The sequence below is a fragment of the Ptychodera flava genome, chromosome 3 (genome assembly GCF_041260155.1).
Source record: "Ptychodera flava strain L36383 chromosome 3, AS_Pfla_20210202, whole genome shotgun sequence".
Classification (NCBI taxonomy): Eukaryota; Metazoa; Hemichordata; class Enteropneusta; family Ptychoderidae; genus Ptychodera; species Ptychodera flava.
Window position 1 is genome coordinate 7,079,854 of NC_091930.1, and position 19,339 is coordinate 7,099,192.

At 38.5% G+C, this 19,339-nt stretch overlaps 2 protein-coding genes across 4 annotated transcripts; both read left to right on the forward strand.

The window, feature by feature from the left end:
• Positions 1 to 248: 248 nt before the first annotated feature.
• LOC139124780 (guanylate cyclase soluble subunit beta-2-like) lies at positions 249 to 4,287 on the forward strand. The gene is made up of 4 exons (XM_070690895.1): positions 249 to 388; positions 674 to 828; positions 2,463 to 2,671; positions 2,994 to 4,287. Exons 1-4 carry the CDS (start codon positions 269 to 271, stop codon positions 3,341 to 3,343), a joined length of 834 nt encoding a protein of 277 aa, XP_070546996.1. The 5' UTR covers positions 249 to 268; the 3' UTR covers positions 3,344 to 4,287.
• Positions 4,288 to 4,737: 450 nt separating this feature from the next.
• On the forward strand, positions 4,738 to 18,355 carry LOC139129475 (uncharacterized). Of its 3 annotated transcripts, none has more exons than XM_070695111.1 (5): positions 4,738 to 4,910; positions 9,051 to 9,154; positions 11,298 to 11,415; positions 12,283 to 12,383; positions 15,184 to 18,354. In XM_070695111.1, exons 2-5 carry the CDS (start codon positions 9,119 to 9,121, stop codon positions 15,742 to 15,744), a joined length of 816 nt encoding a protein of 271 aa, XP_070551212.1. In that variant the 5' UTR covers positions 4,738 to 4,910; positions 9,051 to 9,118; the 3' UTR covers positions 15,745 to 18,354. The 3 variants fall into 3 exon arrangements, with proteins under 3 accessions (XP_070551212.1, XP_070551213.1, XP_070551211.1); XM_070695112.1 differs by lacking the exon at positions 4,738 to 4,910 and adding an exon at positions 6,224 to 6,460 and having other exon boundaries at positions 15,184 to 18,355; XM_070695110.1 differs by lacking the exon at positions 4,738 to 4,910 and adding an exon at positions 6,224 to 6,440 and having other exon boundaries at positions 15,184 to 17,228.
• The last annotated feature ends 984 nt before the right edge of the window (positions 18,356 to 19,339 follow it).

Sequence of the window (19,339 nt, forward strand, 5' to 3'; positions counted from 1 at the left end):
TGGATGTTAAGTGATTTGTTTCTCTTGCTAAAAACTTACACGGAAGCACCGTATTCTTGGATGATTTGGTGAGAGAATGTTCGAGCACAACTTTTAATGACGCACTCTCGAGGCTCAGGCCCTCTCTCTCTCTCTCTCTCTCTCTCTCTCTCTCTCTCTCTCTCTGATTTTGTCATGTAAGCAAACACTCCTGAGTATTTGTTCTTACTAAGTTGGTGATTTATTTATTTATTTATCGTTACAGGTGGAAACCATTGGTGACGCATACATGGTCGTCGGCGGTCTCCCTATCCCGGCTGCTTCCCACGCCGAGAGGGTCACAAAGTTTGGTCTGGGCATCATCAAAGCAGTGAGTGAAGTAAAATCGCCCAACAATGAAAACGTCCAGGTTTGTTGACAAAAAGATGTTATCTTATGATTACTCCGTGATTCTAAGAGATGGACCATTTGATCACCAGGGATCGGCGCTGATAATAAAGATTGTGACTGTGACAGTCACCAGAAAATAGAATATAACAGTCAACAAGTTATTCTCAAAGGGGCATTTTCTCGTAGGGTATGAACTGTCAGATCTTTTGAGAGGGTTGATTAGGACTAGAATAAGTATTTTTGAAATGATCCATCCCATAGTTTCACTTGTCGTTATGGAGACGCTCATATTGTTTCCAAGCAGATTCGGGTGGGAATTCACAGCGGTCCCGTCGTCGCCGGCGTTGTTGGGAAGAAAATGCCTCGATACTGTCTCTTCGGGGATACTGTCAACACAGCATCTCGAATGGAAAGCCACGGGATTGCGGGAAAAGTTCACATCAGTTCGAGCACATTCGAGTAAGTAATTCGAATCTACAGTGTACCGTCTAAATTGACAATGTCGGTGAGGTCAAAGGAAAGGGAATGGTTGTCATTTTTGTACCTCAGAGTACATAAATATGAAGAATACTTGTTGGACCGAAAGTTGGCTGAAGGACATGACTCTTTGAAAGATATATATTCTATGTTTTATATGTGTATATATATATATATATATATATATATATATATATATATATATATATATATATATATATATATATATATATGCTTGTGTGTGTGTGTACTCCAATTTTTACCAATTTTTTTCTTCCCTACAGTCTAATATGGGCCGCAGGCCTCCCATTTTATCGCAAACTAAGGCATGACAGGTCTAAAATTGGTACAATGCCATAAACCGATGACCGACATATGGACATTATTTTGATTCCAGAAACAATTCAATATGGCTGGCAAGTGGTTATTTAGTTAGTTTTTCATCACTGGGGCCATAACCACGACTTGCCTGGAGGGTATGCATGGACTGTTTTGTCTCCAAATTAAAAGGAATCATCTGCCCTCATTGTAATTAGCTTAATACCGGTTTATACTTATGGCAGAGAAGCATTTTTCACTATGTTTGCACAGAAGTGCCATTTGTTAAAGTTATACACGAAAATAAATATTCTCATCAGGCAATACGGAGCCTTTGACAACTGACTGTGTGTAGCCCACATGCATTGGCCACTTCCTCGGCCAAGCATAGTATGATAAACGCTGATGACGACGTAAGCTTGTTGGGTTTATGTAGTGGTCCGATCCAGGGAGTCTTGTCAACAACTTATTGCCTACTCGTAACTACGGATATACCAATGATAATGAGCTAGACTCCGATAAGGCATATTGTATCATTCAAAACCAGAGTTTAACCCTCTGCATATACTGCTCATATTTATACAATCCAATATGGCCACCAGGGCATTTTTTAAAGTTTTCATATCTAGTGCAAGACTTACCAGAGCCAACACAAGACCCCTTGTCCCTCTATACTGATATAGTTTTCGTCTACATCATCCCTGCATTGTCCTGTGTGACCATATGCAAGGTTTTCTTAGAAATGATCGAAACCAATTATTTCAAAGTTGATACAAGGACATGACCGTATGTTATATGTATGTATGTATGTATGTACGTATGTCAATTTGTTTTGACGAAATGATCCAATATGGACACCATGTGGTAATTTTGTTTTAATTTATGTCTACAGCCGTAACTTACACATGCGTGGACTGATTTTGTTCGAAGTCGAAACAAGGACATAACCCCATGTTACACATGTGTAATAGATCTTTTGTGTTACCATGCATTGTGTCCGCCAAGTGGCCATTTTGTTATGATTTTGTCACATCAGTGGCCATTACACAGACATGAACCAATTCTTACTATGACATGCACAATCGTTAAATTGTGTCATGATACAATCCAACATGGCTTCCAGGTGGCCATTTTGGTGCGATTTTCTCAGAATCACATCCATTGCCGGACAATTCTACACAGATATTATTCAAAGTTTAGACCAGGGTGCAATGACATAAAAATGTACATCACTTTGGAAATACATACTTCTCGATGCGCAGTCAGTCTGACAATCTCGTTTTCTTCTTTCGTACCAGGGCTGTCCGAGATCACAATACTTTGCATTTGAAGCTAGGGGTAAAATCAACGTCAAGGGAAAGGGTGTACTGTCAACCTACTTCTGCAGAAAGACCGGGCTGTTGGCCGATGAAGACATCTGGGTTCAGACTGGAGCAACTGGACCAAATCAGAAAAAATAATCCGACAATACATGGCTCGACAATTTGGGGAAGTGGTCCGGCGAACGGTTTGTTGGATGTTTGTTTGTTTGCATACAATAAGATCGGGTGATGACCCCTAGTTACTTGTGGACTCCGGGCGTACTGGACAGAAATTACGGAAGGAGGGCCGGTGGGGAAGGGTCACCATGAATTTTTTGCATAATGATATTATTTATGATAAACATCGACTTTTCTCATTTATCCCTTTATGTAGACTGGGACGACTACTATTCCAGAGAAATGTTAAAGAATTTGAAATCTTAGGTAAAGTTGTTTGACGCTACGTGACGCTAGTGGTTTTTAAAATTATTTCTTTTAAAATGCTGTTTATGTAATTGCATCTTCCAGGCAGTGGACGCATACATTGTACTTCGATTCCGCCGTACGATGAATCAGGTATTGATAATGGTAGTAACATCATTGGAGATCAGCTAAGTGCCAACAGATGTGTCTTGATACCCACTCCGAGGAGAGGTTCCTCCTCGATGAATGATCATCGACTCGCGTTCGGAAGCGCCCCCATCATCGGAAATTCCGGCCAGTCGGCATACACCAACGGCGCCCTCACAGGCTGTCAACGTCATGCAAGGCGCGCAAATGAGGTTCAACTCACCGACGGTCCTGCAACGTCCGGTTTCACTTTTGAAACAGAGCACGACTTTAAGCATGGGAAGTCTAGATTGTGCGTTATTTTGTGATGAAGTCACACTTTTCACAGTGTGATACTGAGCCTCTTTTGTTGTTATTTTCACGCCACGGATCCAGTACCAGCTGTCTAGGACAGGGGCGGTGTTTATTAATGCAGTTTTAAGCCCGTCTTAACTCAAATCTGGATTTGAGTCTTTCCTACTGCGATAGGACAAAAGCAACATGTGAACGGCGGTCGTTTTGAACACTGTCTCATCTGTCACGAGAATTCGCGAGATGCTGATAGTCTAGCTTGTATTCCACTTGCAGAAAAGTCTACTTTTGTTGGAAAAGAAGAGTACATATACAATTTACCCATATTTTGTTACTTTCATGCACTCGATTCGGAATACACCATTTTTCGTGTGTTGTGACATGTCGTATCATGCACCATGGGCCACCGTAATGTTTCGCGCAGCACAGAAAAAACTTGTAAACCAAACAGCGGAAACTCTCATCATTTCGTACCTTATAGTGCTGTTAAATCTTATTGTTAATTATGTCAATATTAGTATGTGACATTCAGCAAAATAAGCGTCATTTTCAAGCTGGTTACTACCGTTACGAAGTCCTCATGCATGGTCCGAATATTTCCTGAAACGCATTCCGGGGGATTCATTTTATATTAGACATCGCGAAAACTTTCATCGACAATAAGATGATATTTTTATTAATATGACGTTGATTCTGTTTTTTGTAACCGGAGCTTTTGACAAATTGACAAGTGTGCCCTCTGCCGGCGCACCATTGTAAACATAGAAAAGGGCACCATCTCACCAAGTAGACAAATAGAGAGATTGATCCGTGTGCGGGCGCCCATCGACCTCCTAAAACCGACTAAAACGTTACCCCTTTTCCAGATTTCTCTTCTGTACAAAAACCCTTCTTCAAATTTATTTTGAACTTGTTTTTGCATTTAACATCAACACAGTTGCACGACAAGTAATAAAGATGAAAATAAAAGGAAAATTGATCTGTAAGCGGGTGTTTTATAAAGAGTTTGGCACGATGATGTGTGTGTGTGTATGAATATGCAGTGATAGGGATCAAATTTAATAGGCTATTTCTAGTTTCCAGCACCCTATTAGGAAAAAAATATCGAGAGAATATCTAGTATTGAGAAGACAGGCGAAGGTGAAGAATGACGAATGTATAATCAGCTGAATGGAGAACAGATATTCCAAAAGGTCGGATACCAATCGGAGGCAAGAGAGAGAGAGAGAGAGAGAGAGAGAGAGAGAGAGAGAGGAGAGAGAGAGAGAGAGAGAGAGAGAGAGAGAGAGTACGCTCATTTTGTCCATGATATTTACGTTCATTTTACGCATTAGCAGAAAAAAAAATCCGTCGCCACGTTGGAAGCGTTTGGCGTCATCTCCGCCAAGCTGTTACCCACGAGTTGTGGGTCATATGGAAATTAAACCTATGGTGCCTTTAAAACGGATCCATATATCTTACAAAATTCAGGACACCAAAATCACCCCTGATATTTCTCGTAAACATAGAGGGTTGATCTGAACACCGCACCATAAAGGAAGCCAGGTCGGCGGGGACGCTGGTAGTAACCATGGAAACTGTCAGGTACGTGTAATTGTCGGCTTGACGGCAAACTATAACCTTACATGATAAACATTCTCCCGAGTTCTCTATTTTGATAGCAGTGGTTTAGTGCTATTTAGTCTACACATAATCTCCAACTGATGTGTGTTACTTTTTCTCTATATCAAATGTCATACATGCGGAAAAAGTTATTCAACTGAAATTATTCATAATATGTGGTTTCAGAGACCAGAACCGCCCACGATATACCGTCGCGAGAGTTTAACTTTCGCCGAATGTGACAAATCACAGACAGTACCTTCGGAAAAGTCGACCAACTAGAAATAAATATTGGTGAAAAAATGGTTGTTGTTTCGTTTCGCCACTCATTAGTCAGCGCTGTGCACTGTTCATTTGCATTATCTATCTGGAATCAAATCGCGCCATACGTGTTTGAAGACTACACGGTGTGTGATTCAACATGGTGTGTGATATAACATATCCACACAAAAATGTGCCACACACAATGATAGAAAAACATGGATTAAACAACATATGCGACTGACTTCCATCCCGGCTGCGTGAAAAACCCGTACTCCATTTTAGACCTAAAATCTCGTTATTTTCAGACCCCACTTTAGACCCCCACAACCTTTGACCCTGATGGAGAGTCATATTATTGCGTTGAAATTTGCAAAGCGGTAAATGGGAAGTATATGAATTTTATGCCGTGCGACCGGGGCACAGGTAAAGCTGGGCCAGGCAGCGATTTGCTGAACATTTATGGAAAAAATAAAAAAGACATTGGGTGAAAGATTACCATCGCTTGTTTTAGACTTCAATTACTGGGTGTATATTTCAATCATGTTCTAAACAGTAGACATAGAAAGTGCTGCTGCTGTGATGAAAGACGGGAGAACACATGAAAAGTTGTCGAAGGTGAAAACTACAACAGATTGCTGTGGCTGTCGTAAGCTTTCTACCGGGCCTGAGAAATAGTGTTGTACACTTGATTCAGATTGATAAAGCATGAACCATACGAGCTTTGATTAGATGGGGTGCGGGAGTGATCAGAATGCCTAAATATAATTTTTTCTTGTTAAAAATATTTTGCTAAGACACACGGCACCGTGACGCACACTTTTTCAAATTAAAAATAAATCGTAACTCATGAGAATATTTTGCTAAGGGTATCATGTAATTTTTTAATGATTTGTATTCTAGATATTTCTATAATTTCTCACTCACTCAAATTCGGCCCTAAACATGTTGCAAACAGAGGGATCCAGGGGGAGTAACGTATGTTTGATGGAACAGCCTGACGAGAACTTTGACCCCGTGGTGGTAGATGAAAACCACATGCACGACACGCAACGCGCTTGTAACCATTTCTTACTCTCGCGACGCGGGATTCGACCAAATAACGCGCCAAAGTGAAACCGCGCATGAAACAAATGGAACATATTTTCATACATCACTTGTTTTTGCGCCGGTCGTCTCCAATCTCACCACTCAGGATGGCCCAGCAGGCGACCGAAAATACAACATGCGAGTTGGATGTCCAAAGTGAAGGTGCGGAACCAAATTCTCACGTGGGTTTAATATTTTTCCTAACCATACCTTCGTTCTTATGTCCAAAAATATTTAATTTAACAATTATCGTATATTCATTTTGGGGTAAAATCATAAGTTTGAGTGACAGATTATATTCTAAAATTTCGACATGAATATCGCATCTTTTTTTAACATAATCGCTGTTATGATATAAATATAATCGCTAGGCAAAATGTTCGAAACATATTCAACTATCCTTGGTCAGTCAGTGAGATCATTCCACTGATCCGATGAAATCTGTAGACCTTTAAAGCATGCAGGACAAATGTCATATATTTACATATCTACGAGTGCTCATATAATGATTTTTCAATATTTAACTCAACGCATGGCGCACAAATTGCTTATAATATGTGCATTGGTGCTTCGCAGAATGTTTGCCATAATACGTTAAAGTGTGTGTACACACAAAAAACAGAAACCATATTTTGCCCTGAGGGAACCGACGGGACAATTTTTCTGACACTAAAATTTAAAAAGATCGCTTTCTGGTCCGTTGTTTGTTTACATTAATCGTGAAGCTGCTTCGTGAGAATATAATATTTAATTTTTTACCGTTGAGAAAAAAACTCAGGGTACAGTTGCCATTTGGGATTTCAAATAATTATGCTAATTTAATTTTCTTTAAAATTTAAAATATGTGAGGTGATCCCTGATTTTTATTCTTGATCATAAAAGATAATGATTTTGTTGTTTTCCTTTGGCTAGGTAGATGAGTACAAGTTTAAAAAATTCGATTTCGCGGCGACTTGTCCCTTTAAACGGACATTAGCTGCTAATTAATAGTTATTATTATCATTTTGGGGTGGGGTTAGAATATTAATGCAAATTGCAAATTCTTGTTCTGTTCCCCAAAGCGTATTTAAAACAATACCATTCAACGTGTCGACGTGTAAAATGCACTGTTATCCTTCGCACTGCAGTGTCCGACTAAAAATCACTTTTCACAATAACAACGCCAGTATACTCATGTGCAGGCTGGGTTGAAAAGCCTGAATACTATGTACCTCAACATCTTTAGCGAGTATAGCAAGATACTGTAGTCGACATTGACAACGGAAATAGTGAGAAATCTCTGATTCTTTTAAAAAACTTACAGCTGCTGTGCTTTTTGAAGGAATTACATCACATTTGTTGCAGCGTGTGGTACATCAGACTCTGCTCTAGGAGATTGTTTTCATGCTGCACTGAATGGTATATAAGAGACCATCATAAATATTCTCTCATCAATAGAATTTCTGTCTACTGTGTCGGATTTGTGACAACAGCTGTCGCATTTGCACAGACGGTGTACGACATCTGGCGATGCGCAGTAATTATGGTGCACGGACGAGATTGGGGCGGGGGGAAGTATCCATTGTTCTATGCAAAAACAATCAAGTAACCAGTTTAGAAACATCAGAATACAGAAACTAAATCTTAAAAAATCTCGCCAGCGCTGACAAAATATTCATCTTGTATCTCTTTGCGATAGATGGCCTGCTATTAAAGATACTTCCTATTCGCATGAATATTTGTGGCAGTAACTACGCTAGTTGCACTTATTGAGGTCCATGCGGTCGCTATGATTAAGCACTTACAGGCTCGTTTCTAGTCGTAGGTCTTTTACAACAATGACGCTATGACGCTGATTTTTTAAATTTTATTTGCCCACCCTTTAAAATTTAATTTGTTTGTTTTCTCTTCTAATCTCACAAGTTTAATGTACCCACATGGAAAGAAACAAACAAGACTGTCGTCATGCAGCTACTATTCAAACACCTAGCAAAATGACATTGATGACCTTAATATTAAAAATGTACAGTGCGCGCATGCTACTCTTCTGATATTACATGTTACAGTTTCTGCCGTGCGTGGCGCACTGATATGTTTTAGATGTGAATTATTTGTTCTCTTTTCTTTCAGCGAATGTATACAATGGGCTGATGAGGCTAGTTTAAATCAACGCGCACGCTGGGCTGATTTTGACCGAATCCCCCACCCACCAATCCCCACCAATCACCCACCAATGGAATGCCTAACATTAGACATTGCATGTTAACCCGCTCGTGTGTCGAATTATTTTCTCATTTATAAATTTCTTTATTAATTTTATTTGTATCATTCCGCCTTCAAAACATATAGTTCACAATCATCAACATCAAATGTTTTCTGTCCGAAACATGTTTTACTTACCACTTTACCTCTAACAGAACATCATAGTTATTAAATAATTAAATCGCATAACTTTGTATAATCACGTCAAACTGTCTAGGGCCCTTTCCATAGATTTATCAACTCTGACAGAGAATTAACTTTAAAGTGTGTCGTCTGGGGGCGCTACTATCCCAGTTTTACTGTAAGCGACCTCCCATTCGTCATACATTACGCACGCAGGGGAGCGCGGGGACTTCGAATACTCGCTGAGCATTCTCCAAACTAAAATACAGTTTATCTGCTCGATAATAAAGTATAAGAGAAATCTGTTCCAGTTTTGCCTCACTGGATATGAATCCAATTCACCCCCAAATTTTTCTTTTATGTTTAAATAGATTAAAGAAATTTGTTTTGTTACTTTTGCCATATTAGGTGTAATCGATGACGTAGATGGAAATGAGAGTCAGCGTGCATCCAAGAACTTGGCTACGCAAGATAATATGGAAAAAAGCCCAACAATATCTTTGACAGATAAGGTGCATTTACATCTCTCTCTCCTCTCTCTCTCTCTCTCTCTCTCTCTCTCTCTCTCTCTCTCTCTCTCTCTCTCTCTCTCTCTCTCTCAATATATATAATGGAAGCAAGGTTGTTTCTGAGTCTCAGTGATATGTGGACAAACAACAATTAACACCTAGCCTTACTGAATGTTGTGCATGTCATTGACATGTCATTTTACACCTATAATTGATCACGTTTTCCATGCTGTTGGTTTTATCACATCACTGAAGGCCATCTCACCTTCAACAGATTTCAGATTGTTTTTTTTCACACCATTTGTAATGCTGCTGCACTTCCATTTAACAAGCAAAAGAGGTGACACAATTGAATCATCCAACGAAGATTGTGATATCAAATAATAAGCACCCGAAGATACTCGTGTATCTTCAGGCGAAGTTCCAAGATATTGAACATTTCAGGCTGTCTGGGAATCAAATTTTCAGGAATTCCTGATTGTAATAACTTGAACTTTGTACGTTTTGCGGTTAGCATATCCATTTCTAAGTGTGTAAAAAACGAAATTTGTGCAGATCCTAGATTTCGACCGAAGTTGCGTCTATAATTCCCGCCCAAATCACGTAATGAAAATAATATAAGGTTATTCCCCAAATACCGGGATTATGTTCGAGTACATTGTGCAGCGGAGGTATTGTCCGAGACGCGTAGCGTCGAGGACAATAACGAAGAGTACGATGTACGAGGATATAAATCCCGGTATTTGTGGAATAACCTTATTATTATACACCTTTTTAGTCCAACTTTACGATAAAGAAAAGTCGAAATTAAGGATGTACGAGTGGTACGCGCGCGTGGAATTTGTCACTTCCCATAGGATTACATTGAAATTTGTTGGAAAATCAATTTCTACTATTGTCATGAAATTTGCACAAAGCTCAGTCTAGAGAAATAAATAATAGTGATCAAATAAAATGATATGGTCACCGCGCTAACTTTTGAGATAAACCGCATTGAATTATTTCCTCCATAGAAAATGCATTGGTGAAAAAATGCTGACTCAGCATTTTTTCTCATAAATGGCAAAATTCATGGTCATGTATCTCCAAAACGAGCGCGGTGACCCCTATATTTTATCACACATTTTGATAATACTTACAAAGGAGAATCCAAAAATTGACAATTTAGAGAAATGACATTACTTTTAATTTTACCGATCGTACATCCTTAAGGCGTCTTTTGGATGCTCGTCGCGCACTGTACTGAGCGATCGCGAGCAGACTAGACTGGGAACGCGATGAGCGCGTCCGCTAATCGCGCAGAACAAAATTTCAACCCACGCTGCGCAGTGCACATGGTAGAAATTGTACGTCAGCAGCATAATTTCACTCGAATTCACAGGTTTTGGACTGACCACGATTTGATTTGGGAAGTACTGAATGCTAAAAAGTATATATTTTTGTAAAAAATGTGAAATTTTCTCTTCTTTTTCTCCGTGTTGACGTTAAGGTGTTTTGAGGTCAAAGGTCAAATAGCGTCAAATAACACCTAAAGTTATTGTACTCCGCGTCAAAGTTATTGGACTCCGCGTCTTCTGATACCGAAACTTACTGTACGACGTAACTCCATAGGTTACAGACGCAGGTGTATAGTAATATAACCGCAAAACACAAATTTATTCAACTAAAACGGCAAGTTGATGAAAATAGCGTAAAGAACTTTGTAATATATATTGTCTGAAACAAAATAATTGAATTTTAGTAGTATTTTCACTTTTAAAAACCTTAAAGTATAGCATTTTTGACATTTTACGTCCTTATCCTACCAGTCTTTGGATAAGTCAAATCAATTTTCTCATTAAGGATACAGTGTCTACAAGATGAGCGATCGGTAGTGTTTTCAAACATGCAGAAAAAATACAAACCCTTTATGTTCAGCGGTTGAAATTTTAGCATATATGTTTGCGCGCCAACCATATTTGTTTGATTGGAGCCGGGACGCGGTGCTGTATATTGTGTGTAACCATTAAACCTAAAGAATGTCATGCGCAGAGCTGACGTGTAAGATAGAAGTTTTTGTGATATTATTCTGTGCAATTTTTTTCTTACACACATGCCAAACAAATCTATATACGGAATAATTACAATTATTGATCACTTTTTTCAGGCTTTCTTGAACAATGTCACAAGGCCAAACATGGGCATCAGAAAAAAAATCGTACTCGGGGGTTTCGTAACGTGCATATTAATGTCGCTTATTATGATTAAGGCTTACATCTACAAAGGTAAGATTTTTCATAAACTATATCCTACCTTGTTTATGTACTGTTGACATTGTTTTGATTTAATGTATAGAGAAACACAGAAGGAATTTATTATTTAATTATTTATTCATTCATTCATTTATTCATGTATAATTATTTATTTTATGTGTATATATGTAAGTGTGTAAGTATGGATGTATGGATGCATGCATGCATGCATGCATGCATGTATGTATGTATGTATGTATGTATGTATGTATGTATGTATGTATGTATGTATGTATGTATGTATGTATCTATGTATCTATGTATGTATGTATGTATGTATGTATGTATGTATGTATGTATGTATGTATGTATGTATGTATGTATGTATGTATGTATGTATGTATGTAACCAAACACACCATCAGTAAGAGCAGCAGACATGTAGAATAAGTAAATTTACGAACAACGGCTACACCATAAAGGCACTCCGCTCCCTTGGCAGAGTCAATTGAAAACATTGCACAAGCAAATTCCCTCGTGTGGTGGCGCACTACGGCCTGCACAAACCTTGAACAACAATATTACCTCAGAAATCAAAGCTCAATCTGTCAGTATTACGTCTGCTCAGCGCACAATATTGTATTTTCGTATGAAAATAGTTCTCATGACACAAAGAGTTGACCCGGCCCGAAGATAGAAAGAATTAGAAGTGTTCTTTTAAATTAAACCATCGAATGGCAACTGTTGACCTAGGCCCTTTCTGTTATTCCATCTTCTTCATGTTCGTTAATTTTATTTTTGACATCTTAATTTCCACATCAATAATCCTCACCTTTTCCCGATTTTCCCATAATAACGATGGACAGTATTCGCCTTAAAGATTCTCGTTTTTTCCTGGAAGGTAAAAGTCTTCTCGGTTCGACCAATCACGCATCTTATGTGGACGCTCTGGACTTGTTCCATCGAACAAATACCTGGAGTAGCATACGGCAGGGCGTCAGTGTGAGTATTATCCTATCACTGGGACATAATTTATTCATTTATTAATTTAATTCATTTACACTTTTTTAACACTTTTAATGAGCGGTCGAGTTACTAAATGAGTAATTTTCATCGGGGGGTCAATAAATACAACAATGATAATAATGAGAGAAGTACATGTAAAATAACAAAGTTGTTCACAAAGGAAAGTTCAGTTTGATAAACTGTCTTAGCTTAACTTAGCTTAATAAGCTTAGCTTTATAAGCTGTATAATATTAGGAGCATGTCTTACGTCGTTCAGCAGTGAATTCCAGAGTTTTGTGCACGGTAATGAAAACCGTTGACCAGTATTTAAACCTGACTTTGGAATACAACAATCTTGACGAGAAACAGAACGTGTTTGATAAGGATGAACATCACTCTGAAATAAAAAAACTTACACAGACATTTTGGTGCATTTCCAGTCATACACTTAAATGTGAATACTCTCATGAAATAAAGCAATTCTTTGTCTAATGGACAGAACATATAACCGTGAAAATAATTTTGTAACTTTGTAACTGTAGTCCTTTTTGTCAAGTTTGTGTTACATGAGAAGTTGTTTAGGCATCTTCAAACATTGATGTTGACGTAGTCTACAAATTACTCACCTTATATGTTTCTCGCGGTAATTTATATAAAAACAAGAAAAGAATGATGACGTATTGCTGTCCTGCATCTACTTCATTGGCTTGCAACAAACCCATATCAATGCGCCTGTGTCTTTAACAGGAGAGAGAGAGAGAGAGAGAGAGAGAGAGAGAGAGAGAGAGAGAGAGGAGAGAGAGAGAGAGAGAGAGAGAGAGAGATTGACAGGGGAGAGAGAGATTGCAGATAGAGAGAGTGAGGATACAGAGAGAGATTGACAGACAGAGAGATTGAGGAGAGGGGATGGGAGGGAGAGAGACTAATGTGGCAAGTGTTGGCAGAATGCACTACATTTCAGTAAAACTACACTCAGCACCGTCATTGCTAGTGTACCAGGAGACCTTCCATATGTAAACAATTCTACCGCGCAGTTTACCGAATATCTGTGTATTTTCATCTATGATTGCTGTCAAACTGTTATCTTAGGGACTGGTCAGTTTCTGCAGCCTGGGGGCGGTGGATCCATGAGGGCCATTCTGTTTTTGACTTTGGTGATGGGGGTCACCTGTTTTTAAACTAATTAATGGAGGTGTATGTCAGTGTATTTTGAAATAAGACGCAGGTTCATAATTGCATAAATGCATGAATACCAGCCACGAATTGCATCATTCAGTTTATGTTTCAGTCATTCAGTTTTAGGCGCGCCATCATGACTTTAAAGGGACAAAGTCGGCCATTTTTCATGAATTTTGTTTGATACAAGATACTACTTATATTTTTTGCCATATTGAAAGATACTGAATGAATGAATGACCATACATATATGCGACCCCTGTTTTGGACAGGATCAATGAAATGATTATTGGTTATGACCATTAATTCTTTTTCGCGATGGTTTCGTTTATCGTGGCTAAAACTGGGGTCGAATATATGCGTGGTCACCCATCAATTCATTATCTTTCAACATGTCAAACAATATAAGTAGTATCTCACATTTAAAAAAATCATGAAAAATGGCCGACTTTGTCCCTTTAACATAACAGATATAGATATCAGATATCGAGATGTTTGCAAATTGTAAAGTCTGTTTATTTTGCAAAGCATTATACCAGCCACGAATTGCTTCATTTATTTACTATTTTCAGCAAGTAACTTGAACGTATAAGAGATATATAGATATCTTGATGTTTGCAAATTGAAGTCTGTTTTGCAAAGCATCATATAAGCCCCGCATTGCATCATTCAGTTAGAATTTTGGTGCCCCCCTTGGGGCGCGAAACTTTACTATATCAATGATATACATCAGTTACATCTGGACCTTTGCAATTCAAAATCTGTTTTGCATAATGTACTTATCATTATGAAATCTGTGATTTATATACAACGCTTTATCTACAAATGATGAAAATCAGATCCCGACCTTCAGTGGGCATTAACACTTATTATGGTGGCTGGTAACAGTCAAATTATAAAACTATCTTTGATATTAGTGATTGATACGAATGTATGTACAACAGTTCTGGGCATCTGGTTATGCACAGAAAGTGTGAAATACATTCACAGTTCATTCAAAATACTGTATTCACACTTTAAAAGTTTGAAAAATCTGTACAACAACAAACATGTCTATAATTTCACCAAACCAGATTGACAGAATGCTAAAAATATAACTTATAACATACGTACATACATACATACATACATACATACATACATACATACATACATACATATATACATACATACATACATACATACATACATACATACATACATATTTATTTATATATATATATATATAAATATATATATAAATATATAAATATATATATATAAATAAATAAATATATAAATAATAAATATATATATATATATATATATATATATATATATATATATATATATATATATATATATATATATATATATATATCAAGATGTTTAACTTTGGTTCGGGATTGGTCACCCTATTTTCAAAAGTTGGAATGGGGTGGGGGTCAGGTTGCTTTTGATTTTTGAGGGGCGTGCCAATTGATATTCGCAAATATTATCCATCTCTGGCCCGGTCGAAGAACCTGACCAGTCTCATACCATTTGATACTTAACAGTCGATCTCACCTTGGTGAATGATATATTAGTCTACATCAGGTGTCTATGAGCTTGATATTTCAGTTTTCTTATCTCTCTTTCCAGAATTATGTTTCGTCTTCGGATTTCTCTCACTTGCAAAGCAAAATAATGGACGGGGTCAATGAAAATCTAAACGAATTTCGAGAAAACATGTCTTCGGAGTTGTCGGCTGTGAAGAAAAAGATCGAAGCTGTCGACGCCAGACTACAAAAATTGCAGAACGAGGTCAATTTGGAGAGCGCCGCCAGCGTCCGTGGCGTTGTCCTGAAGAACTTTCCCGAGATTCAAGGCGAGAACCTTGCGACGAGAGTCGACAGGCTACTGAGAGAGGGACTCGGCATTGAGGTCAAAGTTGACAAGGTACAGCGCAGGACTCAAAAATATACCCAAACGCCCAACATTGCGATCGTGCTGCTCGAAAACGAGGAGGACAGGGATAAAGTTTTGAACGCCAGATCGAAGCTGAGGCAAAACGCCGAGTTCGGCGATGTCGTCGTCGAGGACTACAGCTCCAGGGAATCGAGGCAAACGATCGAAAACTTCCAGACTCTTATAAAACTCCTTGGAAAGGAGGAGGAGATGATTCTGAAGGGTGGGAAACTCACAAAGAAGTCAAAAGCGTGACACAGACGCTCGGAATCTCAATGTGGGGATCTTATTAAATTCCAGGGCCCATTATAGTATATTTATTCACCTTAATATACCTTAAACATTGCTTCAGACACCATCAAACCATGTTCCTGTTGCGGTGAAAATTCCTGCTTAAAACATGCACTTGTACCCGAGGGATGTCACGTCGAAAAGGGCATCTGAATGAAAAAAGGTATTTGGACTATTTTAAATTTTGTGTATGGCCAAAAGATCACATACAGACCAGGTAGTTACGTAAAGGAAGGGGGACGTCTGAGTCTGAACTGCGCGTATGCGACTTTCTTGTTTACAAACATTGTATTTCATGCATGATATGCAGATGCATCATGTCAACATAGCTGCAACATTTGAATTTTACGATATTCATTGTTAACAAACATAGTTTAACTTTCATCAATCGCCAACTTACCTAGATACAGTGTTTACATCGGTCGTAGGGGTCCCTGGCAACCTTTGAGCAGAGTTCCGACGACGGCCTCCCTACAATGTACGAAATGCAGTAAATTGCCATACATGGACAACTCTCATCGAAATGATGCTATGACCTCTGCTGTGACCTCTACATAGTATTTAATCAACAAACACTGACCAATATGGCGCCGTGTATAAAACAACCAATATGCTGAATCAGACTTCTCTGTGGATTTCGATCAAACCATTTGCTAACGTTGTTATGTTTTACCTACAGTTGGGTTTGTATGTTCCGTGATTTTTATAGAAGTAGATGTTTCATCCATTTTAGTGTATTTTGTGAATGCGCTACCGCGATTAACGCACGCTATATAGCTGGTGTATGGCCTCGTTTTTTTAAGGAAAACATTTTGTAAAAACCTGTCACATGACATATTTGCTACCTTTGGTGAATTCCTGGGTTGACAGTTGGTTTAAATTTCCTACAAACACGGTATGACATACATGATGCATAACTATCAAACATACTGCAGTGGTGACTGTGGCCCCTGTCAGTTTCACTTTGTAAAGAGGGATTCTAGTTGTTACCAACTATTTCAATTTCTGGACTTACCAAACTCTATCTAATAAATCCGCTAAGTTCGGACGTTGAACTCGGCAGTCTTTATATTTGTTTTTCATGTTAAATATGATATAAGAAATTATGTTCCTCCCCTTGACGTATTTTATTCTGAACGTACATTGAACGCGACCTTGATTGTTTTCGATGGTTTTCAAACTCAGGGTAGAGAAAGTGCAGTATTTCGAGGATCTACAATATACAATCTGATTAAAATCAGATGCAGGGATAGCAACCCTTCAACATTTGCTTCTTCATTGCTGTTCTCGTTGGCTTTAAGTTGCCTCTATGGTGACACGACATTTGTCTGCCAGCCGTGATCAGTCAACGACAAGCCAGAACTTTCTGTACCATTGCATGGCGGGTAATATCAGCAACAATAGAGTCTGAGTCTGATCATTGCAAAGTAAACTAAAGCCAGCAGTTTTGCTGCAGTCAAGTCGAAGTTTTCTCATATTGTAAATGTTGGTTTACTTTTGTAGAATGGGAAGTGTCGATTGCACATGTCTAGAGAATGTTCAATGTTGTTGTAATTTGTTGGAAAAATATACATATCTTTAGATATAATTTTATCAATGTCCGCGAGGTAGCTAAACTTACTTAATTTGGAACGTATCCAAGTTTTACCACTTGGTATACAGAGATTATTGCCTATGCGGATTAAATGTATTTAGTTTCTATGTGAAAGTAAAATAAGGTCACGAGGGCCAGTGATTGCGCGATTGTCAGAATAAATGGCGCGAATTCACCTGTGTAAATATCGGGCAAAATCTCGGCAACGTGGTTGGCGCTGTTCAGAAACGGCAACGGGTACAATGGTCGGTAAGACATTGACTATCGAGTTAGCGGGTCCTATGACCCTCCATGCTAGGCATCCACCTTGACTCAACAAATCTCAGCCCCTCTATGAACAAATGAAGGGGTGTATTTTATTGTTGGAATTGACAGCCCGCTCTTTGATATGTTGCACTCTATGGTCGAAAAATTATACAAATAATCTTGGATGAAATACAAAGCCTTTCTGTATCACCGTTAATTTTAAAATAATTAAATGTTATGGCCAATCATGACTATATGTACCCTCAGCATTCTTAAATTGTGGGAAAACGATGATAAAAAGCTTTTATTTCGAACCGAGTTTGTCCCAGTCTCAGGGGACTCTTGCAATTGGCTATGATTTACTCCTAGGAACACATGATGAAATACCCCTCAGGGGTTTGCCGCCTCGTCGACGATGGCTCTAAGGGACACGAGTTCAATGACTAGTAGGGAAGAGCAATGATTGACACATGCCAATTTATGTCCTTTGTCATATCATTACTGCCATCTACTTACTCTAATACAGATTGGGCAATTGTTATTCCCTAACAGGTTTGTGTCGAGTTTGTGTCATTAAATGTACCTCAGTAAGGCAAACTGGGCGTACATATTTAGTCCTATAATATGGCGGGAAACTCCCATGTGTGGTGTAAATCAGTACTTATTAATAATGTCACACGTGTTTGTTGAAAAAATCACAGATCAACAAAATTTTGTCACTACTGGTCATAGTTGAAAAGAAAAAAAGAGAAACGATGGACACACAGCGCCGACTCAATATTAGATTTTAAAGATTGCTACAATGTATTGCCAGGGCCCTTATTTCGCTATGCTACCTGGCTACACTTGATTTAGACAGACAGTGAAGACTGTTTTAGTGCTGATAAAGCACACTCGGAGGATTAGTTTGAAGTTTATGGCTGTGGTGAACATAGAACGCTTTTCGCCTCTGAATCTACATTGTCGATGTGTATACCCAGCTCATTTGCAATGTCATTTCATTGGAGGTAAGGAAGCTGCTAATTGGAATATTGTGTCAGCTATTCTGTCCAGAGTGCCGGCTAATCGAAGCCATGCAATTCTAAAACGCTGCGTGTACATTTTGTCGTATGTTAAACTAATTTTCATTTACATATTTGGTTCGGACAGAAAATAAATCAATTTTGGCTGCGACTAATCAGAAAATAAGATGTGAACAAGATCCAAGTACAAACACAGGGCCGTGCAGATTTTAAATCACGTAGAACGCCATTATTTGTTTTCGTGACACAATATTGGCGGGAAAACGATTATCGAAATTTACAATTTCATTTCTGTTAAATTCTATGTACAGTGTTTATGACTTCCATAGATTATATTAATGGTTGACCCCTTTAGATGGTATATGTAACAAATAAATGACTTGTTAAATAGAATTACCGGTATTACATTGCTCCCTAGTCTGGTTTCATAACATTTTCTACTGTGTTGTTCGGAGGACGGTTAGTCCCCTTGACATGACAGGGTGGCAGGGCAGGGCAGGGCAGGGTCGTTGCACTCTTAAGTCGCGTTTTGTCGATAACGATCAACATGTTTCATAAAAATAATGTCGACTATCTGTTTCAAGGGAAAGCCAAAGCAGTATAGGCGATTGTGAAAAACAAATTGGAAGTAATTTCTCAACGACTGATTTTACATCTTTTCTAAGCGGATACCGGGGCGGGCTGGCAAAATTTTATC